The 27,980-nt window shown below is 43.6% G+C and overlaps 1 protein-coding gene across 2 annotated transcripts in view; it reads left to right on the top strand.

Moving 5' to 3' along the window:
• Positions 1-1,779: 1,779 nt before the first annotated feature.
• The window catches only part of lrig1 (leucine-rich repeats and immunoglobulin-like domains 1), a 34,062-nt gene continuing 7,861 nt past the window's right edge, over positions 1,780-27,980 (top strand). For both annotated transcript variants that reach the window (XM_063474594.1, XM_063474593.1), the window contains exons 1-9: positions 1,780-2,729; positions 12,767-12,838; positions 13,663-13,737; positions 20,258-20,395; positions 20,619-20,762; positions 21,751-21,894; positions 22,348-22,491; positions 24,158-24,301; positions 26,424-26,504. In XM_063474594.1, coding sequence (XP_063330664.1) covers positions 2,527-2,729; positions 12,767-12,838; positions 13,663-13,737; positions 20,258-20,395; positions 20,619-20,762; positions 21,751-21,894; positions 22,348-22,491; positions 24,158-24,301; positions 26,424-26,504 — 1,145 coding nt within the window. In that variant the 5' untranslated portion in view covers positions 1,780-2,526. The remainder of the gene's footprint in view (positions 2,730-12,766; positions 12,839-13,662; positions 13,738-20,257; positions 20,396-20,618; positions 20,763-21,750; positions 21,895-22,347; positions 22,492-24,157; positions 24,302-26,423; positions 26,505-27,980) is intronic.

The following is a 27,980-nucleotide window of genomic DNA, read 5'->3' as shown; positions in this document are numbered from 1 at the left end:
TTTTGCAGATGGTTATGAAAAAGGATGCTTTACTTAATCACAACTAATTTTAAAGACACCCCATTCAAAGTCATTGTGCAATATTATCAGCAAATAAATGGATAATTTAATCGCATTATGTTAAGAATTTTATAAGAGGCCATTCAATTGCTTACAGCGTATTGACAGTGTGTCAATATGGAGCCAATTTGAGCTACTTGGAATGTAAGTAGGCTTTACTCATGCACCGCACTTAAGTACATTCATACATTTTCGTCCGCTTATCCAATTCAGGGTCACAGAAGGGCCTGTACAAACCTATACCAGCTGTCATGGAGCAAGAGGCAGGGTAGACTCTGCACAGGTTGCCAGTTCATCACTCTCTACCAACAGAGGGACTGGCAACCATTCACACTCACACCTACAGACAATTTAGAACCACCAGTTAACCTGTGGGATGAACCTGGAGTACCTGAGAGAACTTAAATACAGTTATATTTAATTATGCTTTTACTGCACTTTTAGTATTTTGACTTTACACATTTTTATGCTCCACTAATAGGAAGCAAATCCAGTATTTTTCTCCGCTGTTTTATTTGTAAGATGTTATTATTTAAGATTAAATACATTTAATTATGATTGGATTAGAATTAGAAGATAAAATTATTAGAGCAGATTAGATTAGATAACATATACATAGGTGGAATCATCACCACAGTCACCACCGTTAATGATGTTTGCACAATCGTCTATCGTTAAACAGAGTAATATCCAACCACCTTTCCATCAATTTTCTTAATCACTTATCTATTTCAGGGTGGATGGGGGGTTGGAGACAATCCCACCTATCACTGGGTGAAAACTGGACCACAGTAATATATTTTATTTTGACATTTTGATAGCAATTAATTTAAGCTTGATTTGAGCCTGATAAGTATCTACTTTCACTAGGCATATAGAATTTTAAAACTTGCAAACTTTGAACTTTTTACACAAAGTATTTCTGTAGTATTTATATTTTTAAGTGGTGTAAAATGTCTAAATTACTTCCACAACAGCACTCAGTGCTGGATTCTATTCTTTATCTGAACACCTGCAAAGTGCAATTGTTCTCTGAAGTGGAGTGGAGATATAAGGGTTTTTTGTATTTTTTTTTATTAGGTAACAATCAACTGAGGTGTTCATTTGGAAAGAGAATTGTACTTACTATTCCACAATTGTTAATATTCATGCATACTCAAACTTTACACAAGCAAATGCACATGCACAATTCATCTTACTCCAGCTGGAACTTTATCGTATTTTACAGAAACTCCTTCAAATGCCCGTGGCTGAGGGGAATACAGCCAATTGCTTATAATCAGCTTCCCCGCTCTTTCTTCTGTATGTAAATCTTGATGTCAGCCTTACTAACAAATACTTAAATCGGGCTTTCAAACCAATTATGTTATTACGGCTTGTTATAATGCGATTACAGAGCTTGATCTGGGTGATTGTCTCTTTAAGAAGCAGTGAGAGTGAGAGGAGGTGGTGCGGTTTCACACCCCGGGGTGGGAAACATGGGCGGGGCCAGAAACCGCTGAGTGACAACTGCTCAAAGGCTCTCCAACTTCGCGAGGCAGTGAGAACCCGCAACGACCAATGAGGTTAGGCCGTAACCCAGCCGTCAACTCTCACCAGCCAATCACAAGCGAGCCGGGGGAGGACCATTGAATTGCTGTTGTGTTTCCAACATGGGATTACCGAAAGGTCCCGTAGGAAAAAAAGGAAAAGTAACTGGGTAAGGGGAAAAAACTCATGGTGGTACTGAACGCTCAGAAGGAGGAGGAGGGGGTACTCAATTTAGCTATTAATCGCATCGTCGAGATTTTGTGACCACAGACTGTACCTGATAAGCTGCTGGTGGAGAACACCGGGCGTGCGGGGGTTTTAAAGTTGGATGTATTCGACCGCCGCGGTATGGACGACATGCAATTTTCGGCTTGAGAGACCAGCGCTGGAGTTTTCACCACTGTTCCTGCGAGCCCGAAATTATTTCCTGCATATTCAAATTTCTGGTTTCGTCTGGCAGTTTTCTTTTGCTTAGTGTTTACTTTTTTGTGCTACTCCGCTGATCAACTGTTACTTTGAGAGGTGTACGGGCGCAGTGTCCTTTAACGTCTGACTGTTGCATGTTTTCAGAGGTCGGCAAAAGCAATATCACTACTGACAAACTACATTTAGCCTTTTATGCACAAAGTTTGGAGAGTTAAAGGAGTTCACTGTAGCCGAGTTTCGCTGCTAGTCCGTGATTTACCTTTCATTATTTTTTTAGCCCGCCTCGGACGCTAGAGGAGAAAGTTGGAAGTGGGGGACTTGTGTCAGAGATGAATGTTTCTGGGACGGAAAACATTTGGCTGCCCCAAAGTCCGTGCTAGCATCTTTAGTACAAGAGGACAATTAATGCTTTATAACGAGCTTTCGTTTTTTTCGTAGCCACATTAAAGACACCAGGTTGTGGGCACCGGGAGAGAGCTCAGCGGCCGCGCTATTAAAACTGGATACAAAATGGCGGCCTTCCTGGGACGACTTGGATATCTGTCTCGGTGTGTTTTTTATTTAATTTTGTCGGTCGAATTCTTTCAAAGTTACGGATTGAGTTCAGACACACCATGTGCCCAGAACTGTACCTGCAGTGGAGACTCAGTGGACTGTAGTAATCTGGAGCTGACGGCGACGCCTTTGGACCTTCCAGTTCGGACTGTTTCCTTGTAAGTAAAGCGCTTAGTTGCTCTAACCTATTTATTGACCAGCCCATAACGGGATAACAGTGTAAAAACGTGGACAGCAGCATAGAGTGTTAGGGCTTTATTTGCTTAGACACGCCGACAGCACGGCTTTGAAGCAGAGGACCCCTGTTGGTACGGGGCTTCTCCCCAGGAATCCCGTCAGAGAAGATTTTTGTGGTTCTGCTTAGAGTTGCATAGTTTTGCCTATGAACTAAAACAGAGGGGGGAGTGACGGGCAGCTGTCATAGAAGCTATGCCCGTGCCTCCTTTCTAACTGTATGTAAGCAAACAAAACTGCCCCCCGCCCGCGCGTTTTGTTTGCAGCTAGTTACCCCGTCAAAGTACCCCGGAGGCCCCCTGCGCCTCTAGAAAGTGACGGAACATTAAAACTTTGCGCAGGTAGACCCTGAACATCATGTTGTAACTCCACTTGAGCTTTTTTGTTTTTCATGCTGTTCGTAAATTAAAGTCGCATAATCTTTCACAACATTGTACCCCCCAAACAAATAAAAGCATCTGTGAGTTTGACACTTGGCCAGATGCTGTGTTGAAAGACTTGTTGTGTAGTTCGGGCATTTCCTGCTGATGGGGTTTTTTTTTTTTTAAATTTTTGCTTAAATAGTCAGGCTTGGGGAGTTTTATTCAAAATAGGTAGGTAGGTTAACAGGTGTTTTTGTTATCGCGAGAAGAGCCACGTGCGCAAACGTGTATTACAAGTTGTCTGCACTTAAAAGGGTGTCAAATGCTTTGCTTTGTGAATTATATCGTTAACTTCAAGTCATTCCGTATTTTATAACGCACTTACTTTTAGATATGTAATTGAATGTTCCAGGCTCTGGCTTATCTTCATGCTTAAAAAAAGATTATTCTCTCTCTGTGTCTGGCACATGTGCCTTCGGTTGTATCTATCTGAAAGTGTATTCATGTTTCCAGTGTTAGAGTGAGCAAACAGTCCCTGCAGCCTGAGCAAACAAATAGACCCAAACATGTCATAACAAATTAACCGTCATTACTCAGTGAGACTTATGACAGGTATCATCCTGATTCCCCTTTCTGTCTCGCTAGATTCACTTCATAAATTCAATTTCTTGGGAAAGTCACCGGCTCCTGGAAGTAAAGCTGACAACAAATGAAACTCTGTCTGCCAGATCATTTAGGAAATGAGCTAATTTGGCACATTTTTATAAAACATCCCCCAATGTATGGGGGAACTTAAGCACTTACCAGACTGAATTAGATAGTTTACTTACAGACAACACTGCTCTCTGTCCTCCCTGTTGACATGTTGTTTCTCACTGGAGTATATTGCACCCACTGTTTCCAGTGACTTTTACAAATCCTTAAACCTTTGAGATTTTTTAGCATCTGTGTGTGCGTGTATATTCCTGGGAATTTAGATAAAGGCCTTAGGACTGTTCTGGCTCCCAGGTTCCTGTTTGAGGCAGTTTATCTTGCCCCATGTAGTCAGGAATGCAATGGCTTTAAAAAGTCTTCAAAAAACACGAATAACGACACTTGTGCCTGAGTAGCCCCGTTGCCCTGAAGCACCTCTTAGCCGTTCTCAAGTGCAGATGCTGTTTATCATGCATGCACGCAGACTCACAGTACTGCCCTGTCCTCTTGGACAATGATCATGTATTGTGGGACAAATGTCCCATCTGAAACAGCTGCACTGGACCTTTTGGTTTGTGTGAAGATAGCGTCCCCGCGCGAGCCCTGTGTCGCTCCAAGTCGGCATCTGTTATCTCGTCCAAACCTTATCAGGCAGAGATTTAAGGACCCGCAATCTTTGTTGTTTTCAAAGGGAATGGCTTTATGGCTTTGAATTATCTTTTAAAACACCTAGGTTGCATATTTCCACACCACTTGAGATAGTCACATTGTGCTGGCGGCTAACTCAAAGGGAACCAGCTCTTTGCCTCTGGGGTCCGTAAATGAGCCAGATTAGTGGATGATTACCGTAAACCCAAAGAGGCAAGTACGGACAATTTCACCTGTGGCCCAATGTGATCCCATCATAGTGAACCCTGTGCTAACTCTGTCCACTTATGTGAAAACAATTTATTTTATTTTATTTTAGGGTGTCCAGCAGTTTGGAAGGTTTTTTTTATTTCTGTGCACGAGAGAGCGTGTATGGTGCATGATGTGCACAGCTGAAAGGGAAACTTTGGTATTGTTGAAAAAGACAAGATAGAGCAGGGGCTGTGGTACAGTGCAACAATAATAGTTTTAGCCTGTCAAAAGAGCTGAACGAGTCAGTGTGTACAGTCCCTGGTTTCAAACAAAGTGTGCTTGTCTATCTCCACCTTCGGGCATCTTAGCCAAGTAATCAGTGTGGAATCAGTTCATTGTTATGATTTCCCCCCGGGGAGGGAGCAGCAGTGGTGGTGCAAGAAAAGGCAGCATTGGCGGTTGTCAATAAACACAAGGCACCCACACCAGTTTTCTTCTCTCACTCTAGTGCGCAGTGCAGAAGCTTCCCTTAAAGAAAAAATCTCATCATCACCTGAAGTAAACGAGCAGAGGCTGTTAATCCACAACAACAAGCACCCTCCGTTAGTCAAACATACAGTGTGCATGCTACAGTCGGAAGCTTTTAACTCTTCAACCCTCTGCTCTGCTGTCTGTAAAATGAACATGGTTCAAGCAGCAAATGAATGAACATTTCCCACCCTTTTGTGTGGGTGAAGAACGATAGCACTGTCTTTTAGCTGCTGCAATTATCCTCACGCAGGCGCTTAAATTGGGATTACAGTAATGAACCATGGCTCTTATGACACAGCAGCGCACTTGAGGAAGCTGCTCTTGGAGAGAGTTATCATACCTTCACCAAGATGTTGGAGAATTTCAAAGCTTTTAGGCAGCAAATGATTGTAGCAACATTTTTCTTTTACACTTTGTGTTAATAGAACTGTATAATGTCAGGTTAAAGCCACAACCACGGCAGCTCTTGCAGTTGTTCCCTGTGTTACAGAGTCAGGGATAATGGATGAAGAGTGTAGTTTATTAGAATGGATCTGGAAAAGCCGATGAGCTTTTTGGCCAGTCAAGACAAGTGGCCAGTGGACCGGTGTTATACTGCAGTTCATCCATTACTAGCAGCCCCAAGTCCACAGAGTCCACATCCCTTGGTGGAGAGAAAACAGTAATGCTTTCCAGTTGTCAAAATAATCTCTCCTCAGGATCTTGTGAGAAAGTGGCCTTGATGGTGGATTCAGGGAAACAAAAGATGTTAGCACATCCTGCCTGGGCCACAAAAAGAACAGAGACAAATAAGACTCAAACTTTTAAGGGAAAAATGCGTGATTGACCAGGTGTGGAAATGCACCCTTAAAAAGAAGCGTATTAGCTACTTTTTGCTATTTTAGATCATTGATTACTGTATCGCAATAATATTGATCACTATTGATCACACTAGAATGCTTTATTGCCCCCCACCCCCACCCTTAAGCACATGAGATTTATGAGTGAATGCCTAACAGCCTGGACATCCAGCCTCTTTGAAACCTCTGCGGTTATGAACTTCTTCGTTGCACATGTCCTTTCCTGTTTTACATCAGTGCTTGTAACATTTAACAAACTGTCCACCACTCTCAGATGTTTGCCTATTGTTTCTGATTGATGAATAGCCTAACAACATTTAAAGCAAGTTTACTCTCACAAAGTCACATATTCCCTCTCAGGAGTGGTGTCTTATCTTATTTGCAGCCACAGTAATGTGTATTAAAAGCATTTTTGCCTACTGTGCCACTGGCATAATGGGATTTTGCAAGTAAATAAAAGCATGAGCATTACAGATTTTGGCTGCGATTGCTGTGCTGGGATAGAGATAAAGCAGATGCAGGGTGTCTGTTTGCCAGCGTTTCTCCGTCTTTTCTTTTTGCTATTTGTTGTTATGGAAAGTTCCATCTTTTCTACATATATATTTTTTTATTTGAATACTGAGCCCTTGAATCACTCGCTTGCTCTCAAATGACCCCCTGTGTAATGTGGCATTTTGCTAGTGGTTTCCCAAGTTTTTACATGTGCTGGCCAAACTCTCTGCTGCAAGTCATCCCCAAAGTGTAGCCTTCAACCTCACTTAAAGCCTTATTGGTAAACGCTACCCCCAACAGCTGTTTTTTGGCTTCTACCTCAGGAAATAGGTTTGTGTTGGTGGTTTTGGGATTGAGAGCCCAGATGGTGATCGTAGACTGGTTACTGGGGGGGTGTAACTCTGGATCACCTGGCCTGCGGGAGTAGGAGGGTTCGTGGAGAGGGATGCACTAAGCGGAAGTGTCTTGTTAATGCCACAGTCTGCTTCTGCTTACTGAATCTCAGCTCCACTAGTTGGTGAAAGTCCTGTCAGTGGTCAGAAACCTCAACCACTGTCACACATGTTAGAACACACAGTGGAAACCCAAAGGAAATTGCATGTTACACAGCCGTTTGCTTGACTGCCACATATATGCAGAAATAACACCTTTTATTTTCAGGTAGTGTTTTGCTTCATCTAAGCTATTACTAGACACACAAAATAGGTTTAACCACTAGTACTATGCTTGCCCTGGGTTTACTGTTTCCATCATGGCCATTTATACTGTCAGGGATTTTGGATTTTATGTTGGGACTGACTGATGTATAAACACCACAGTGCAGAAATGTTTCATCTCTTGCTTAAACACATCAACATTTGAGCAGCTGGGGCAGAGATACAGCAACAGCACTCAGCAGGGCTGAGCCCTTTGTGGTTTCTAGGGCATTTCTCGCTACGCAGCCTTGTAATCTTGTGGTATTGGTGATTATACCAAGTTTGTTTATTGTCATAGTTTTGCTGGCCTTGCGACTTTCATGTCTGGCAGATATTTTGTAGACCTAACTTGAGTGTTTAGAAGGCTTTAGGATGATATTATCATTGGAGGTGATCTTTATCAGGCCCGTGTCACTTTTCCTCCCTCATCAGGCCGTTAGATTTTCAGGTTAGTAGAAGTATTGGTGGTTCTTAGATGGAAGATTAAATAGAAGTCTTGTTTTTTTTAACCGGCTGAGATGATTCATGTAACGCATTAGCTGTGAACAAATTAGGAAGAAACGGCTAAAGCTTGATCCTCTACTCTAATAAGACCAGATAAAGTCTGACATTAATATGGAGATATGGAATGAGCTCATAGCCTCACGCTGGCTCTAATGACAATCAAACAGCTGCTGCCACAACTCATTCGACAGGAATTCAGTCAGCAGAATAGATGGCTCTTTTGTGAAGACACTTTAGAGCGCCAAGTTTTTTTTTCCCTCTTTTCCCTCTACCCTGAAGTCAGTATCTACAAAGTGGGCTTGATCAGTGAATCATCTGTGAATTCTGTACATCTGGTAAGAGTTTGGGAATCTGGAGAAGATGTTTGGGGGGGAAAAAAAGTGTGACTTGGAAAGAGTGAGAGGTACTGCGCAAGTGAAGCAGCTTCACCCCAGAAAACAGACAGCCCTTCGAGACACAAGGGGAGATTGGAGTGCTAACTTGGGCCAGATTTTTTTTTGTCCCCCTGGCCTCTGTACTTTCTGATACTGTAGAAAACAGCATCAATTTAAATCCCAAAACAACCACAAATTCATGTGTAATCATTATTATCATGGGTAATTATTGTTCTGCTAATAAAATAAACATCAGTAGGGAAGGAAATTAACGAATGAAAAACTGTCTGTCTTTTTCTTCACTTTGAAGTTAAGAGCATTAGGCCAGACTACTAGACAGGAGTACAACAATACAGTGTTTATGTTATTCTTCGAGATTAATTTGGGACACTCATTTCCCTGTACTCAGAATGATCTAGCATGGCGCCATTTGTAAAACATTACACTGTTATCACACTAGACAGCAGGAGCATGCTCCTGCATTAAACCCTTGGTTTGCCTGCTGTGCAGACGGCATCAACCAGTTTGTTTCATATGGAGTGCCCAGTCTTGGGTCTGTGGACCCAGCCGTGGGCTCAAGTAGCGCCTCGGGCTGCTGCAGAAACTTTCCCCAACCTCGTCCTGGTTTGTTTGGAGTGCGCTGCTTCATCTCCTGCTATAACCCCAAAGCGGCAACACTCACAATGGGGCTGCACATGGCCCCAAGATGTGCCTACATCGGAAAACTTCAGAGTCACGCTCCCAGTTGGGCTGATTTCAAAGGCAGGAGCAGCCTCTTTGAGTTATGTGTGTGGGGGCAGTGAGTATCTGTAATGCAAATGGTAAAATATGCTGAGCCCATCAGCACTACATCTCTCTGATCTTGCACCTAAGTTCTCCTTGCCCCCCCTTCCAAGGATCTGGTATTTACTGTGTTTCTTTGCTCCGATTTTAACGAGTCAGATTTATCACTTTTATAGTAACGCTTGTCGGCCAGTTTATGCTTTTAACCTTGTCGAAACTGATAAGATACCGGCCCCACTTCTCATTCGCTGTATGACTTGTGTGTAAAATGGTGGCCGGGAGCTGGTGTTAGCTTTGTGTACACTCTCACTGCAGTTGCTGGGCTATAAACTGGCCTTTAATGACAGGAAGAGCAGCGTCGGTGTGTGTCTGTGTGTTTGTGTGTCTGTGTGTCTGGCTCTCTGACACGCAGGTTATTATTTGACCAGTTTTACGATGCCATGAAGTCGACCACATTAAAGAGCTTTTGTCTCACAACTGGACTACAGAAGGCTCATCCCTGACATCACTTCACACTTTGAGTGAGCAAAGTTCACACTGCATTTATCTACGATAGAAATGGGAAAAGATAATGATGATGTATCTCTGTATGTGTAAGTCCCTGCACTCTTCCTCCCTCCTCACATCTCCTCTCCCACACACAGGCTATGCGCTGACTTACAAGTGTAGTGTCATACGCTATGACATCACTCCACTACTCACAGGCTTCCTCTACTCCCACAGTACCCATAACGAAGCAATTTTTTAAAGCTTTTTAATGAGTTTTATGTGTCACATCGGCTACACAGTCCAGAAGTGATGGTCTTCTGCAGGCGCTAGGCTCCATTTTTCTTTCTAAGACACCTGCTCTATGAAGCAGGCCTTTCATGAGTTTATCATGCTTGCTTTTGAAGACTTCCTTCCCAGGTATACTCGGATTGAGTCAAACCTTCCAACTAGTTGTTAAGGCGACCAGCTTAGGATGTTGTCAATTGAAGTATGTCTGTTGCTGTTTCATAAAGAACCTTTGATATGTTCCGTCTTTAAGTGTTTCAGGGTACTGGGCCAAGTTGACTTGGTGGGGTTGTTGTGAGCAAAAACTACAATTTTTTTTTTAGGTGCAATGCACTAGAGACGGCAGAGTGAAAGTACATCCGAGTAACTAAAGAGGCAGCAGATTGTATTGTTCAGTTATTTATTTGGAGGATCAAATAATCTTTAATAATTGAAAAAGCTGTTCCTCCACATAAACTCGCCCACGCACACCAAAGGACTCAAAATCTGAGGGAAAACACTGGTAGACTTTGTGATGAATGTTAATTGTGCCCCTTTTTGATTGTCCAAAATGCTTTACTGGCAGCAGCACATTAATCAGAACAGATTGAAGTCAGTGGGAAAATTAGCATTTGATTCAACGTTTAGATTTTCCCACACTTTCTTTGGCTAAGTACCTGGCTGAGAGTGCTTTTGAGTTTGATCCTGCTGACTAATGTCAAACAGTCCTGCCCATTATGAAGTAGTTGTACCACACAATGGAATGCAGTGTTTGAACCATTCTCAATTTTTTTTAAGGTAAATTGCAGTAGTGTTTGCCATGTTTAATAAAACACAGCTACACTTCGTTTTTCAACTGGTTGAACTATACAGCATAAACTTTCAAAGGTTATGGAACGCTAAACCCAGTTTAGCATTTGAGAGGATATTTGGGTAGTTCTTTTTTTCTTCTTCTTCTGAGCATGTTTGTTTCTGTTAGTGTTGGCGTCTGCATCTCTCCACTCGCGGAGCAGTCGAAAACTCAAAGACTTGTATTTTTCTTACCCGGTGCAGCAAATTCTTTCAGAAACTGCATGAGTGCAAGGTCACTTTCTGGAAAGCATTAACAATGCTTAAAGCTGGAGTCACATTCCCTCCTTCTTTCCTGCCGTGTGTGTGTGTGTGTGTGTGGGCGGTGGTGGTGATGGGGGTTGGAGAGGGAGAGAACCCAGCCCTTATCATCACCATCACCTCCTTTACAGTAGGTGTTAAAATACTGTGAAACTTATCTCATCTGATAGGCAAGAAAACAGATTTGTCTCAATGAAGTGGGAAGGAAAAGACGGAGTTGCGTAAATACCATAGGTGACTGAGAAAAAAAGGCACAGGCGTGCTTGCGTATACACACATAAAAGGCCAATTCTGTTTGCTGCTGTGGCCTTTGGCACCAGCGCGACAGGTTTACCCCCCAACCTCGACTTAGTCAGTCCTTCATCCTGCTTTACCCTTCTCCTTATTTTAAACCTTGAGTATCATATCTGCAGTCAATTTTCTCTGCTTAATTCAATATTAAATATCAAAGTTAGATATTAACAAAGCTCCATGATTGTGACGTTTTTGGATAAATCTTTTACTTGCTTGTTATGCAGTGTGGACTGGTGAAATTTCTTCTGCTATTTTGTGCCAAATGCAGGTTGATTAGAAACTACTGATAGCTTGTCCAGATGACGGCACTGCCTCTCATGCTGTCAGTGTTGGGTGTATCTTTGGCTCATTATACCTGCCTCTAGGCAAAGGCGATCAATGGGGACTCTGTGTGTGTGTGTTGTTTTTTTGGCTTCGCCGTAACAAGGTAATTTCCTCCCATTGCAGGGAACAATAATTTAGCGATCTAGGCCTGAATGGGAGGTGCCCCAGTAAACGATCATGACATAGACATGCATACACACCTCTCTGTTAGCCCCGAGGGCAGACACACGCTCTGCTATTATCTCGTCTCACACACACACTTTGAGAGAAAGAAATGGGGGAAAAAGACTGTCATTATCTGCAATTGAGTACAGAAGACAAGAAAGGGAAATCTGTCAAGTGAGATGGCTATTGAGACTGATGGGCATAAATTGTTTAAGAGAAAGTGTAGTGAGCATGGAGTATGAAAATGGCAGGTTTTTTGTGTTTGTTTTGTTTGTTTAGCTTCAAATTTATCTTTAAAAAAAATATATGTCGCTGTCCAGTCTGTGGGCTTTTAAGGCCACTGTGGGACAAGAGCAGAATGAGGAATGCGTTACATCAGGTAAAAGTGTCCCCGGACTCTGGGAACAAGTAGCCATCTCTCGGCAGGCCTGTGAAACATTCCTGGGCCGTCTCTCACGTCTGGACAGAGGGATGGAGGGGCGGGAGGCAGGCGGCTCGGAGCTGTGGGCTCCCTTTGTCTCGCCTAGCCTAACCCCACCACGCAAACACAAACAGCGCTCTCACTGCGGCCTGCTCTGCCAACAGGCAGGCGACATGCCAGCTAGGCAGGAGGCAAGTGTGTGACACAGATAGCACTTGTCTACGCGAGATAAACTCGATTCATACGGCGTGGGAATCTCGGTGAAAAAGCAAAGGTGTGTTAGCTGTGCCCACCAAATCCCCACTTTAAAAAAAGTTTTTTTTTAGTTTTTTTTTTTTACCTGCACTCTTAACAGCAGTAAGGCTGTATCACTGGACAAATCGCTCACTAATAAGCTTCTGTACAAGTCAAGTGCCAGCTATTAAATACACCGTTAGCTGAAAGTGCAAATTGACTGCTGCAGATGAATGGCCTGTGGGTAATGTTTGGAAAGTGAGCCAGGAGAGACACGCTCTGTATCGATGGTATCGATCCGGGCCCTCCTTGAAGGCTGGCGTAAATTTATGTACTGCAGTGTTTTCAGGCATACTTAATGCGGACAGATGAGGATGTTTGTCAAATGGGAAACATAATTGCTGCTATTGATCAGGATCCTTATTTAAAGTGCTGAAAAATGCCAAGGACGAAAGCAATAAAAGATGTGAAACACCATTGCCCTGCAGGTATTTCAAATAATTGTTGTTTCCTGTCTTGTAATGAGCAACTTTTTGTTTGTTTTCAGAAATCTTGGCCACAACAAACTGACTTCCATCAGTCCTGAAGCCTTTGCCAACCTTCCCAACTTGAGAGAGCTGTAAGTAGTCACCCGCAGAGCACTCATGGTTTCTGCTGACAGAGTCTCCTTAAAATCTCCTAAACCCTTTTCAGTAAATGTGTTTGGCCCTGTTGGACTGTCACCTGAAGTGTCACGTGTTGTTAAAAAAAAAAAAATCAGTTACTTCATTCTGGCTAACTCCCATCATTGCCGCTCCGCTTCCGAGCAGCATTCTCATATGTGTTCTCTTGAACTAAGTCCAATTGAGAATTAAGTGGTGGTTTTCTATATTAAGCCCTCTCCCCCACCACCTGATACTGTGGCCAACACTGGCCTTGTAAATATTTTATATGGTGAGGAGAGGGCTTGGTTTTGTGTCACTCAGCGCCAGTACACAAGGCGCACACACACAGATACAGGAACGTACTGGTGATACACACACTGGTGACATCTTTGGCAGGCCAGCCGGCCAGTCATACGCTCCCGGACATCTGTTTTACTCCCATGTTATTTTCAGTTTTTAAAAGGATGACTCGCCACTTGCTGTGCAGCAGACGTGAAAAGTCCTATCTCTTGATTTATACGTGCTTTGACTGAAATGAGTTATAACAACCATATCTAAATATGTGTAGATATCTGTGCGTGTGTATAAATATGTGTGCATATATATATATATATATATATATATATATATATATATATATATATATATATATATATATATATATATATATATATATATATATATATATATATATATATATATATATATATATATATATATAATTGTCAATTTTCAAGGGTGCTCCTTTATGAGCGGTTTGCTTCTCTAACCCTCTTCTCTCTGTGTTTGTAACTTTCAGTCGGCTAGACCACAATGAGCTGACCTCCATACCGGATTTAGGACAGGCTGCATCCAAGATTGTGTCCCTCTACCTGTGAGTATTACTACACTTACTGATTAACTTGGCACCAGAAGATCTGTATCCAAAAGAGAGATGTTTCACTTGTAGCCTGTGTGTGAGGTGCCCCTGTGTGTTCACAGCTGCAACACACACACATGCCCAGACTCACAAACAGTGACAACAGCAAAGAGAGTTAAACGTTAGAGAGTGCGGTCACACTCACGTCTGAAAGCGCACAGCAAATATTGCTCTTTTAGTAATTTTAACAGATTGATGAAGCCAGCCATGCCTATGTATCCCATGTCTGCAGAGGGCTTCTGTTACTGTATTCTTAGGTCAGTTGCCTCACTGGTGTGATTTTAAATAGTCTGTTGACATATGTTGAGAAAGAATAGGCCTTTGCATCTCATAAGTAATGTTGAATTCATGTGAAGGTAGCCACAAATGTGACTCGACTGCATTTAAATTAGCTGGTGTCAGTACGAATTTCTGTCTTCACGGATTAGCATGTGGTGGAGTGAGCGACCAGTCCTTTTACCTTTCTATGTGGGCTTGTCTGCAGTGAGTGGTACTGGCTGTTTGGAGTGTCAGCTCGTATATAGTTCTAAGTCGTTGCTCCCAGTTGTGAAATTGTGCCGGGGGGGTACTGCCTGTGCTGGCATCTTGCTGCAGATTTACAGCCGTATTTGGAAAGGGCGTGGGTGCGCTTGTATTTGTCACAAACGTGGGCTCAGCGGTGTCTTTTTTTTTTTTGCAATGGAAGGAAATTGATGAAGGGGGGGTAATTCGGTAACTTTATTCACGCTGCTAAAAGATGGCGAAAGCAGTGATTGAGGCAAGCCCACAGAAATATGTGATCTTTTTATTTTTTTTATTTTTAATGTTGTTCATAATAAGATAAAGTTAATGCAATGCAAAGTAATAGAAGGAAATAACAGAGTTCTGACACCTTGTTTTCTCAGGATGTTACCTAAAGCAACTCGTAATGCAAGAGACAAAGGTTTTTACAAAACAGGTGTAAACTTCAACAAAGGTAGTGATTAGTCACATAGCCACAAAGTGCAACAGTTTCCCTGAACGTTTGTTAACAAATAGAAATAATCGATATTCTGAGGATGTTTCTCCTCGTGAGTGCTGAGCAGCGGTGGCCTCTCCGCACATGCTCCACACATGTGCAGAGCATGTGACGAATGCAGCGCCTAGCCCCTCAGCTCAGGGTAATAGAAAACGGGGGCGGGGCTTGCCAAAAGGGGTTCGATAACAGCAAGGAAAAATATCCCATTGTAGTCCTAAATTGCTTGTGTTTTCAGTAGTTAATGCAAAAATTATATATACGTATACAATAACAGTAATGGAACCAACAAACTAGCTGAACTACGTAATTCACTGTGCAAATATAAATGTAGCTGCAGTGCACTGCTTCCCGACACCTCCGATTGGGGTCAACAAGGCAAATAAATGTGGGTAGTGATGCTGGCCTGTGAATGGATATGGCAGCGTTGTGGTTATTGCGGTATCCATAAACATTCTCACAACTCGCTCAGCCTGAAACGAGCAAGTTAATCGGCCATCGTCGAGTGCTAACCATTAGCTTCACTCTGTATTTTCTTTCACACTTTGCTGGCATCCAGGCGGGCTGCATGGTAGTAAAGTACACAGCTGCTGGTTCCTATTACATTGGTCATCGACATATCAGATTCAGCGGGGATCTTTGTGGGAGTCACACGTCCGCCTCTCCCTGTGTGTCATCTGCCTGCTTCTCAGAATTTATCGTGATGCACTGATGTGGTCAGAATATTACTGTAAGCTGTGGACAGTTGGTAAGGGAAGCATCTGTGGTTTGATTATTCAACTCTAACAGATGTCTGTTGACGTGTATCAGAAGTTTGACCTTCTGTTATTGTGTGCCATGGTTTGTTTGTTTGGTTGGTTAGTTTTTTTTGGTTTGTATCTTTAAGTTTTAGCACAGTCTCATGTTCACTCTGCCTCTGATATAAAACAGACTGGAGCAAGTTCACCTTTACTTGCACAAACTGTGTCCAGTCGCAGGCTCTGCAGATGATTGGGGTGTCTTTTTTTGGGTCTGACTTGCAGCCTGTTGCTAGGGGAAAGGCCAGTAGTGCTGATGGGAGTGGAAGCTGGTGGGAGGGTCAGATTTTTACTAAGCCACGCAGCTGAAGTGAAGGCCCACTGAAGCACTTGCAGCTGCAGCTGTCAGTCACATAGCTTACAGTAAAATGGGTGAGGGTAGGCAGGGGAGGAAGGATGAGAAATCAGGGAGGGAGTAATAGATCGTAGTATCAGAGCAGGATGACACCATCGTATGTCGAAAGAGGAATGGTTAAAGGAGAAGTAGTGGATGAGGCAGCAGGAAGGGTACAGAAAAGAAAGGAAAAAGGAAGTGAGAGGTGATCTCGGGTTCAGTGTCATTCCCAAAAGTAAATCCAATGTGCTTTAACACACCAACCACTGAGTCCTCTGCAGTGTGTGTGTGTGTGTGTGTGTGTGTGTGTGTGTGTGTGCACCCTGGCAGACGCAGCAGCTCGGGCTGCTGGGCGGTGTTCCCGTGCCATTGGTTGGAGATCGTCCGGAATGTAGTCTGACTACAAGTTTGTGTGAGACAGTGGCTTGCATAAACATACAAACACACAGGGAAGCAAATGGACAGAGAATCTGTCTTCAGCCGCTCATCAAACAGTAAACTCTCCAAAAGCCCAAGAGCATTTTATGTTGCTACTGACTGACAGGCTGACTCCCTCCGAGTCTTCTAGTCTATCGAATGACTTGTTGCAGACAAGGTATGCAGTCATGAATAAAAGGATCTATCCAAAAGGTGTCTTGACACAGAACCTGAAATAAATGGTGAGCTCCTAGGATTTTTGGCATTATAAATTTCTGCCAAATGAAGAGCAATAATTGCAAAAATGAACACTTGTGGGGGGGGGTTTTTGTACATTCATTATTCACCTTCACTGGAAGGTGAAGAACGAAACTGCTGACTGATTCATGTGGGTGTGCAATATACAAAATTAAAAACAAGTACATCAGCCTGGCTTCTACGGAAATAATAGGAATGCTAAAAAAAGACGAGTGGGCAGGTGAGTTGCTTTTGTTCTCAATGTTTTGTTTGATTGAGAAATGACTCAGACTCAATTTTTTGGCCTTTTTTGTGCCTCTTGTAGCGCTCTCCCTTTGGTGCTTTCATCCTTTCCGTACATGTCTGCCAGCTCTGTTTTTTGCTGCACTTTTTGATCGGGTACAGACAAGCATGACAGGGTGGTCGAAACTTGTGGTCACTTTCAATTTGATTAGATGTCCATCAATCATCACATAAAAGACATAAATTACTATTAAGTCATCTGAGCATGTCAAACTTTCTGTTAAATCATCCAAAGGCCATATGCCAGGCACCCACAGTTCCACAATACAGTTGGCGAGCCTGCTGATGTCCTGCAGGCTCCCAGAAAGCCACAGCAGGATGACAAGCAAAAAAGAAGCAAGTAAATGTTTTAAAATCAGAGTGTCAAAGCGACAGCAGAGCAGCACAAACTTTCCTATTGTGCTCATCGCCTGCTTCAGAGGGGCTCTTTAACACAGCTTGGGATAGAATCTGTATGGCCAACTGGATGATCTGATTTTCAAATAATTCTCCCTTTGTCCTGACAGTGGACTTCAAACGGAAAGAGACGGGCCAAACAATCGACTTCAGAGATGGCACTGGAAACAGGAGAATGGGCACGCTAGTGTATCCCCCCCAACAAATGCACTTTCCATACATCAAAAGACGTGTCAAAATGAGCCGGGCTCATGATAATCAGATGGTCAATGGGGCAGGGTAATGAGATTTGGAATTAAGTGGAATCAAAGCGAATAAGGAACTCCCGGACATCAAAGGGAGCACGGGTGAACCGAGCTCCTCTTTATCAGAAATGTCACTAGCCGTATGATAATCAGTTTTCATAATCGTATGTATGTGCAGACTTCAAACACGATGAGCGCCGAGGCTTTATCCGTCTCTCACGCGGTGCAGCTGGGCTCTGGCTGTGGGAGGGGAAAGTTTGATTGGAGCGGTGGAGGAAGAACGTGGGGGGGTTCAGCCTCTCCCACCAGTTTGAGACTGATCTGTTTTTCCACAGCGAAGGTCACCAGCTGTTGACCTCGCCTCACCCCATAATCCCCCCTCATTTTCTCCTCACCCCTTTGCTTCCTTCCTTCCTTCTTTCTTTCCGTCCCTTCCTTGCTCTTGTTGCTCACTGTTGCCACTGTCTGTTGCTCTGGCCCATGTGTGCGTTTGTTATTTGTGTTGTGTGTTTGCGCATGTGTGCTCATCCTTAACCATTTCTGCCACTGTTTATTCAGGTGGGCCACTGTGGTTTGAACCCTCCTACATCCCATACACCAATAAATGACTGTGTGTGTGTGTTCATCTGCTGGCTACAGCCTAGAAAAAGAGGAGGGATTGACCTTGTTTTGATGAGTTTGACTGGTAGAGCACCTGCCACCTCACACTTTCTGTGAAGCACACACACGCACTGCCCTTTTAAATATAACACTATCAAACTCTTAAAAGGTCAAGTGAATTGATTTAAAGATGCTGCACGTGATTTGGTTAAAATCTCTCTGTCCCTGATGTTTGATAAGTAATAAGCTGCCTAACTTCCAAGAAGACCGTGACCTTTTATTAACCGAATTGGTTCGACATGGTGATAGTGTGTATTATCAGATTTGGAAAGAATCTACAGTAAATCTGAATGAGTCAGGCCACGTGACAGTACTCTTAGGTTTGGATCATAGACTGTGTTTAAAAGCCACTGTGGATTTTTGAAAGATTAACTTTAGCATTATGAAGAATATGATGTGAAAGAACTGTATTTTAGACCAGAAGGTGCAATGCTAAGCTATCAGCTACTGTCAGCTAGTGAGAAGCCTTAAGATGCGTGGGGTTTTGTTGTTGTTGTTGTTGTTTTTCATTGCTAGTTTGCTGTTTTCAAACCATACATAAGATGTGGTCCTTTCTGAAAAACCGTTTTGTTTAATTGTGGCCATTCTAACTTAATATTTCATTCATTATTTCCTGGAACGAGTGACTTAGCCTAACAACTTATCGGGAAAGTCTTGCCCCCTCCCCGATCAGACGATTGGCTTCATTTTTCAGACCTATATCCGTGCTGCCTATTGCTGTACCTTACAACAGGTTACATCGTCTACCAGAGAATTACATTAAAATGCTCCAAAAAGCACCAACATCCAGTACTGTGACTGGAATTAGGAGAGATGCAGCTTTACAGACAGTACCTGAGTGAGTAATAAAGAATGAAGGAGGGGAATTAGCTTCCAGCTATATTAATTTCATGATAGACGTTCAGCGATTAACATTATGACGCAGCAGGACTACTTTTGGAGCCATGAGAGGAACTGTAGTTTTGTGGCACTCCAGACAGCTTTGTTTAAATTCAAGAGAAAAAAGAAGTTGGTGTCATTTGCTGGAAAAAGGCTCTTGGGAAGTTGTGATTAACTAGTTAGAAGCATTAAATGGTTTTGCCTTACAAGGTGATGTCAAACACATTGCTTGTGAAAGCTAAAAAAAAAAATGCCTCCGTCATGTAGCAAAGATTTCCCTTGAGTGGTACATGTCAGATGATGAAGTGGCAGTTTGCTTATTGCTCTGCCTTTTTGTGTTACTCTGTCGTGTTTCCTATCATTTTAAATGTTTTGTGTTAGTTTTGTAAAAACAAAATTTAATTGTCGGGCAATGGATGTGGTACTAAATGGATCCCCTGACCCTAGTTAGCACCTAGTCATGTGTCAAACGTGTCATCCAGCAAAAGCTTTCATGTACACTCAGATTACACAGGCCTTCAGTCTCCTGACACACACACACACCACTTTGGTTGCAACACGGATAAATGTCAAATATCACACTCCATCAGTCTATCTCACTCTTTATTATATCACTGTCTTTCTCAACCTCTCTGTGTGGAACACGTCTGCTCCACAAAATAAAGAGCACAGATGTGGAGGAGGTCAGAATAGGGTAAAGAGAGTCACCCTCATTTCTGAACAAGAGCTCTAAACAGGACAGCCTGAGAGGAAATTCAGTCTCCTCTCAGGCTTCTGGTTAAACCAGGCTAGCACCCACTGACAAAGCTCGGCAGAGATAGAGGTTTCCTTGCGTGAAAACTCCCTGGGTTCATTAGGACCTTTAAAGTAACCCTTCTCCCCATTTCACAACACACCAAGATCTTCCTTCAAGTGGCTCTGGTTCATCACTGAGGCCCCATCCATCTGACAGATTTTGTGGCTGGTTTTTTTTGTCCTTGGGAGTTGTTTAAAGAAGACCAGCCTCTGTTTGGAAGCACTTAAAGTACTACATTTTGTGGTGGATGAAGACCACTTTGTTCTGTGTGTTCTCATTCTCTCACTCTCTCTTCCTGAATGGGCTTCCAGAAGCCAGTGGGATTGGAGTAGCTTCCCTAATGGGAAGAGTACACAAAGTTTAGGTAACGGTGAGGACCACACCTTATGTCTTCTGTTTGTGTTCTTTATTTTTCAGACATCATAATAAGATTCGCAGTATTGATGGCAGGCGGACTGGGGAGCTGCTTTCTGTGGAAACCCTGGACCTGAGCAATAATGACATTACTGAGCTGCGAGGACAGTGCTTCCCTGCAGGCCTCCATATCCGAGATCTGTAAGTAGCATCTCGGAGGATTCCTGTGGCACGTCATGCACCAGCTATTTAATTAAAGCAAAATTAAATAAATTATTAAAGAAAAATATGTTATTTATTCTATGAGGAAACTTTAGTTCTGTAACTAATATTAAGTGATGTTAATGGACATGCACATGCAAAATAACATGTTTTCCAAATATAAGATTTCTAACAAACCTCACTGTGGCTTCCCTTTGTTCAGGTACCTCAGTAACAACAAGATCAGTGTGTTGGAGCTCGGAGCTCTGGACCATTTGGGCGAAACCCTACAGGTTCTAAGACTGAGCCGAAACCGCATCAGCCAGATCCCCGTGAAAGCCTTCCAGCTCCCGAGGCTCACCCAGCTGTGAGTGCCACTGGATTTGATCAGTTTTAACAGTGTAGGCTAGTTTGCTGACAAGCTTGAGCTTTGATCTGTCAAAACAGTTCACCCTGCAAAAACATTACGCTGTTGTCATTTCATATTTAGGCTGAAAACCGAGCACGTTTCCCAATTGTAGTGTTTGGAAACTATACAGAGATGAGCCTTTTTCCTGAGAAGGAGCTTCTAGTGTCCGCTGATTGAGCTGTGTGTGTTTAACATTTAGAGTGCTGTTAGTGTGAGCTGTACCACTAGGGATGGATAAGACCTGACTAGGTAAACACCAGAGCCATATTATTGGTGATTTATTGCCTTCTTCCATATCCCCCAAAGTGGTTAGTTTAGTCCCCACACCATGCTCCTTTATCTTCGTCAAACTAACCTCCAGCATAACGGTGAGGTAGACCCATTTGTAGCTCAACGCCTCCATTCTGGAGAGCAAAGGGTCTCGCGTAATGGGAGTCTCTCTCCATTGTGGCTCCAGTAGTTTCCCCAGGTGCCTTTTGTTGGACATGGGGCCCCAGTGACACTGTATCACCACATGCTAGAGGTGATGCACATGAGACACAAAAGAAGCTTTGTGAATGTTTATCTTTGAAAAAGCTGAAGGCTTTTACAGCCTACACACACACACACACACACACACACACACACACACACACACACACAGCGGCTGTACAGATTCATTGTTACATCCACAGGCACCTCAGGCTTTTTATACAAAGAGAAAATGAGTAAAGTTTTTAATCATCTCACTCTGTTTTAATCCAAGGGGTAATAACACATGTAGTGTACAACCCTGGCCCCATACCACCACCAATGCTTGATAAATGCCTTTGCTGAATAAGGGCAAAACAAGGGGAAGATGTTTTTTCTGCTGCTTCTCTTTAAAATGGTCTTCCGTTTACAGCACCTCAAACATTTTCTCTCATTAGTCCCTCTATATCATCTGTTTTGTCCTACCACCTTTCAGTGAGCTGAACAGGAACCGTATACGCCAAGTGGAGGGTCTAACCTTCCAGGGTTTATCCAGCCTGGAGGTGCTCAAACTACAAAGGAACAGCATCAGCAAGCTGACTGACGGAGCCTTCTTTGACCTGGCTAAGATGAAAGTCCTGTACGTACTAAACATCACCTTTAATAATACCAAAGAGAATCATTTATTTAAAACTATTATCTGACTGCTTTTGTTTTACTTTCACAAGTTCTCCTGCACAGCAGAGGACAAATCCGAATAGTTGAAAAAAAAAAAATAAATCTAATTTAAAGAATTTGGGTGCTGCAGTTAGTTTGGAGCAAGCACTATCTGATTGGCTAATCCTATTTGCACTCATTTACTGCCATTACAGGAATACTCACTGACTAAAAAAGATCTTTTTGTACCCTTACTGGAACTTTCTCACAATTACACTTTTTTCCCCCTCCACCCAGAACTTTTACATAATCACTTAAATTACACGCAAAATAACAGAGTAATGCTCACAAATTGCATTGTAATTTATGTCACAGTAATGTGGTGAAATGTTTTGAGATCAACAGATTCTCACTGCAGTATCTCTGTGTCATGCAGGCACCTGGACTACAACAGCCTGACGGAGGTGAACAGTGGCTCGCTTTACGGACTGACTTCCCTGCAGCAGCTGTTCCTCAGTAACAACTCCATAGCACGCATCAATCCTGATGGGTGGAAGTTCTGCCAGAAGCTAAGGGAGCTGTAAGTACCAGCATTCAAATTAGCCCGAATGCAAACTCTCTTGCCAGATGTACCGCTAAAACGTTTAACCGGAGAGTGGTTAAATATCCAAAAAACCCAGCATGGTCATGACAAAAAGCGTATATATCAGTGCAGTTTGCTTTTTTTTTTTTTTTTAAATAAAGGTTTAAATGTTAGCTCTTTAAGTTTCCACTAACACTAAATGTGGATTCTTAAAGCCTCGAGAACCCAACTCTTTTGACCTGCCACCCATATCACCATCACCATCTCACTTTCAGGGTTAAACGACATTTTGTTTTAACACTCCGTACGCTTATGCTATTCTCAGGATTAAGCCTGTTTATCCCATAATTAGAGCTGGGCTCAACAGCACTCGAGCGCTTCGACATGAGTTTTTGTGCTCTGTGTGTAAACCTGTGGCAAACCGGCGTGTAAATCCTCCGCTGGATGTTGTGGTAATTACACTGAAGTATCACCTTCACTGCCTTTGTCTGCCGAGTTATTATCTGAGAGTCTTTCCTGCACTGTTGACACGACTGTCGTAATGCCGCTTTAAAGTGCTTCGCTCAGCTGAGGCGTTGCTAACTACGAGGTAGCCGGGGCTATCTGTGGCGCCTATGTTTGTTTATGTGTAACAGTCAGAATGGATAAAGTGGTAGATGGTGATCGCGCTAGTTTGCTCTGCGTATCTCAGCGCTGCTTCCTGTACGCTCCCAGCACACGTTTCTCCCAGCACCGCACCTTTCCACCAGTTATATGATTTTATTATCTGCGTTTTGATGACCCTCACGGCTGATAGAAGTGAGTGACTCGTCTTTATGAGAAGCCTTGTTATTGCATTCCCGATTCGCCGGGCTGAACTGGTCATCAGGGAGAATCTCTGCACACATGACTAGTCAAGCAAACCTGAGACAGACAGAGAGGGCAATAAAATGCACAATACTGCCTTTGAGCATTGTTTGAAAGATACCATTATAAGATTTATTATCAGTGGTAATCAGGATTTGCCATAAAAACCACGAAAAGAAGAAACATTCTTAGAAGTCTCTTCAAGCTGTAGTTTCATTTCTTTTCTTTTTTTTTCTTTTCTTTTTAAGATTGCAAGTAAACCATCTCTCTGAATTCCTAAAACAGGGGAAATCCCTTGGAAACCCACGCAGTATCGACACCCCATTAGTATGTTCCCCAGACCTTTTAATAAAAAAGAAAAGATTTAGAGGCTGGATGTGAATATGAGTAACATTTTGAGGGTTGCAGGACACGAGTAGCAGTTATTCCCCTGGGGTTTACCACACGCTTAAGTAGTCTTATAAACGGAGGTTGTAGACATGCTGAGTCCCAACCCAGAATTTCTTTTCTTTCCTGTCAGACGATGCGAAGCTCATTTAAGCTCCGACTTCTGCTAAATCCATTCTCCGTTAACATCATGCGGTGTGGAAAACCGTACAATGGAAAAATGCATCATAAACTGGCAAATGGTCATCGAATGGGCTTTGAAACTGAAGTATAATGATGTCGCGAGCGGTCTCAGTGGTCTGCCAACCTGTCATCTCCTTCCAGACCTCACACAGAATATTTCTCTCTGTCTGTTCTGTTTTTTTTCCTCACTTTCTCTCTGTGTCTGCCTCTCTCCTCTTCTTCTGTCTCTATTTCTTTCTCTCTCCAGGAATTTGTCTTACAACAACTTAACTCGTCTGGATGAAGGGAGTCTGGCAGTGCTCGGGGATCTCCACACCCTCCGGCTGGGCCACAACTCTATCAGCCACATCAACGAGGGAGCCTTCAGAGGCCTCAAGGCTTTACGCATCCTGTAAGTACACCAGCTCACCCCCAACCACCATTACCAAGCCCCAAACAGACCCCTAACTCACTCATTATTACGTTTCTGCCCCTGCTGACCATAAGGTTAAGACGTGCCACTTGGGAGCAGTGAAAATTGAGATGCTTAATTTTGGTTTTTGCCTGGGTGACATTTGATAGTTAGGCTCATGAAGTCCCTTCGTTTGACATAGGAAAGAGGGAGCTGTTGGCTTTCAGTGAGGGTTTACTCTCATTTGTATTCATGTCTTTTACAAGGTGTCTATTGTCATGGTTTCTGTAGCAACTTCTTACTTTTTTAGTGCCTTTTTTCACTTTGTTTCTTCAGTTTTATTTGGGGCGTTTGTTTTGTCTCCAAACACCCAGCAATCTTGGATCTAAAAGGGTTCTGTGTCACTCAGCTCCCTTGAGATCCTTCCTGGCTTTTTTGAAGCCATGAATAAAGACAGAGGATTTTTTTTTCCTTTCCCTGATCCACCATGTGCACAAAAAGCCCAAAGAAAGAAAAGGGGAGAACCACAGGGAGAAAGCCGGTGGATAAATCCAGCAGAAAGACTTGGGGGTCTTGGTCCCTAACCAAGGTCTTCTTGGCTGAGCTGTTCACAAGAGAGCCAGAGAGGAGAGTAATACCAGAGCTTGCTAGAAAGGCTCTCTGACAGCAGGGTCAGAAGCCAAGGCACATAAGGCTTCTCCCTCTGCTGGCACGCAGATAACTAGCTACAGAGGGTGGAACAGGGAGCTTTCACTGCCATATCTCAGCCCTTCTCATGTTTTTCTTTCTTGTCTTTAATTAACCGCTTTGTTTCATTTGGCTGCACACTTTCAAAGCCCTCTTAATGCCCATTTCTTCCCCTCTGTTATTCTAAGTGTGTTCTGTCATCTCCTAACGATATCCCACAATACATATAATCTCTGTCTTAATTTTGGAATTTTTTCCTCCTCTCTTGTACTCCTTCTGCTCGGTGTCTTTGAGGCAGGCCTAATCTAATCAGCAGTGGGGAGGACGTGCATAGGCTGGGCCCTGAAAAGGAGCCGGGGGAGCTTTAATTGGGCCAGAGTGGCTGGTTGCGCTGGCATGGGGCTGGAGCCTGAAACAGGGTGTGAAAGCTCCAAACAAGCCAGCCTGCCCTGTAATTCGGCCACGGGGGTCGTTGGCTCATCGGGGCCCCCCTCTCCGTGCCCCCATCTCTCCCTCACTCTCTCTTGCTCGCTCCTCTACTCTGCAGCCGCTGCCCTTGCTTTAACAAGGCAATAGCCTTTAACATCCACCCAGCCAGAAAGAGTAGGAAATTGGCAGCTCCAGTCCAGTCAAACAGACACAGTCGTCAGCGCAAAGTGAAAAGAACCAAAAGTGGATAAGAGATGCTTGGAAAGCAAATGGGAGGAGGAGTGGAGGTGGCTATTGTGGTGGGGGTGGAGGGGTGGGGCTGACCATTAACCCCGAAGGCCCTTTCTCAAGTTTGAGGAAAGTCTTTTTTTTCTTTTTCTTTTTTTTTTTTTAATGGCTTGGAGAAGTTCTCAGACTCTGCCGCTTGTTCTTTTTGATCACCATGCAGCAGGGCGGAGCGGTGGCCCCTCTGCAGCTATGACTTCACTGGAAGAGGTAGCTCTCAAGCAGAAGCATTCAGCAAGTGTTCGGAAACCCCCAACTTTCGTTCACTCAATCTCTTCTGTCTTTGTCTGGCCATGACTAAGCTTGGCTGCTAACCCCGTCGGCACTCTTGGCTGCACCGTACCTGCCAGCATCGGACTTGCAGTCCGAACTGTCTGGCTTCTGGCATTGTGTTCTTGCCAGTCCCTCTATGCCATCATGAATTATACATGTTTCCCTGCGCTGGGGTTTGCCTCAACACACCAGCGCACATGCACACGTATTCACACGCACACTCCTTCTCCACCCCTCTAAGGAAAGAATGTGCTTGGTTGGCAGAGCAGAGCGGGAGAGGGGCTCTTTAAGCCAGGTGCAGCGGGGGCGAAGGGGGTAACCCGTGACTTCCAAGAGCAGCTTCTGCCAGGGCTGTGAAACGCTTCAGCGCTGGCAGGCCCAATCCCTGTTCCTCTCCTCAACCGCCTTCCGCCGTTCTTATCCTCCTCTTTTCTCTCATTCTCCACAGGGAGCTGGACCATAACGACATCTCAGGCACAATAGAGGACACCAACGGGGCCTTCTCTGGATTGGACAGCCTCATCAAGCTGTGAGTGTCTCCCCTCCTTTTCATCCCTCAGCCCTGGCCTGCCACTGTCTCTCTGCTCTCTTCAGAAAACAAAAATAGAGAAAGCGAAGGGAGCCGCCTCATTTTCTTGCATCCCAAAGCCACTCCAGTTTAGTTTAAAGTTTGTTTAGAACTTTGAGACACTATCACGACCCCACACTTTACTTTGAAAAAAACGTGCTAACACTGAGCAACAATTTAAAGGTCTCCTCTTTATTTAGTTTATTAGTTTTTTTTCTCCTCATCCTATAGAGGCCACTTTCTCTTCAGTTCATTCTAGCGTTCATCTTGTGATTTGATTGTAAGCTTTATGGGCAAACTGGGTTCTCTTTGCTGATAATGGCTGGAAAAATGAGTCATGTTTTTAATTACTCATCAGTGCTTTCAAACGCATTGTATAAAGTTCAATATCAAAAGTTAGTAAGCTTAGAAATTACAGAGGCGTGAAGTTTCTGGCAATGAGCAGCAATCATCAACCCACAGGATGAAAAGATGATGTCCAGCCAAGATGGTTCCCAGTGTGAGCACCGCTGAAAGAAAGAATGAGAGAAAGAGGGGAGAGAAAGGGCTTTTCTTTGAGCTGGCAGGGGTTCGCTCCCCAATAGGCGAAGGACTATTTCTCCTCCATAGCCGCACTCCCTCTCATCCCCTCATTCCCAGTCTCTGTTGTTAAGAGCTGAGAGAGGGTGAAATTGAGGGCCGCATTCAGTCATCAAACATCAAACGCCTCACGAGCCCCGCCCTCTAACCCTGCCCCCTTTTGTCACGGCGTTGTCGGAAGCTGCCTGATGCATCCCAACTCTGGCAAAGCGAGCCATGGGAAAAACAAGAGAGAGAATCTTACATCAAAGTGTCCATTACACACACAGAGTTCCCATTTTAAAACTGTTTTTAAAAAGCAGCGTGTGAATGCCGCCACATGGGATGGAAGTGGATCTTACAGTTCAAAAGATGATTTTTGGATTTGATTCAGTTACAAGTGCATGTGACAGCTTCATTGAATTCCTTCAAAAACAAAAAATGATACCGTTATCTGTGTGACAAGGCTGCCATTTGTTTGTGTGTACATGTGGACGAGTTTGAACACTGGGCTCTTCTTTGTGAGCCAGCCAGCCGTGTCTCCTCTTCCTGCGATCCAAAGGCTACAACGGGTATGAGGAGGTGGCAGTGGCAGGATGAAGGAAGGGGATTAAGACGCCAAATCAGAGCAGCTAGACTTTGGGCTTGACAGACACTGAAATGATTACACGTATGTCCTGTTCGCGGGGGGGGGGGGCTTTTAGATTCTAATAAAGATAAAAGTGGTCTTTGAAGAGCAGCACAGAGCCCAGGTGCCCCCACCCACCTCCACAACCCTGTTCAATCCCCTTTACCCTTCCTCTTGGCTAATCTCCACACAGTTCAGATTTCCAATACCTCACCCCCCCCCTTTCAATCTTATCAGATTCAAACTGGCTA

This window comes from Pelmatolapia mariae, linkage group LG5, assembly GCF_036321145.2.
Source record: "Pelmatolapia mariae isolate MD_Pm_ZW linkage group LG5, Pm_UMD_F_2, whole genome shotgun sequence".
NCBI lineage: Eukaryota > Metazoa > Chordata > Actinopteri > Cichliformes > Cichlidae > Pelmatolapia > Pelmatolapia mariae.
This window is presented reverse-complemented; position numbering and strand designations above follow the sequence as displayed.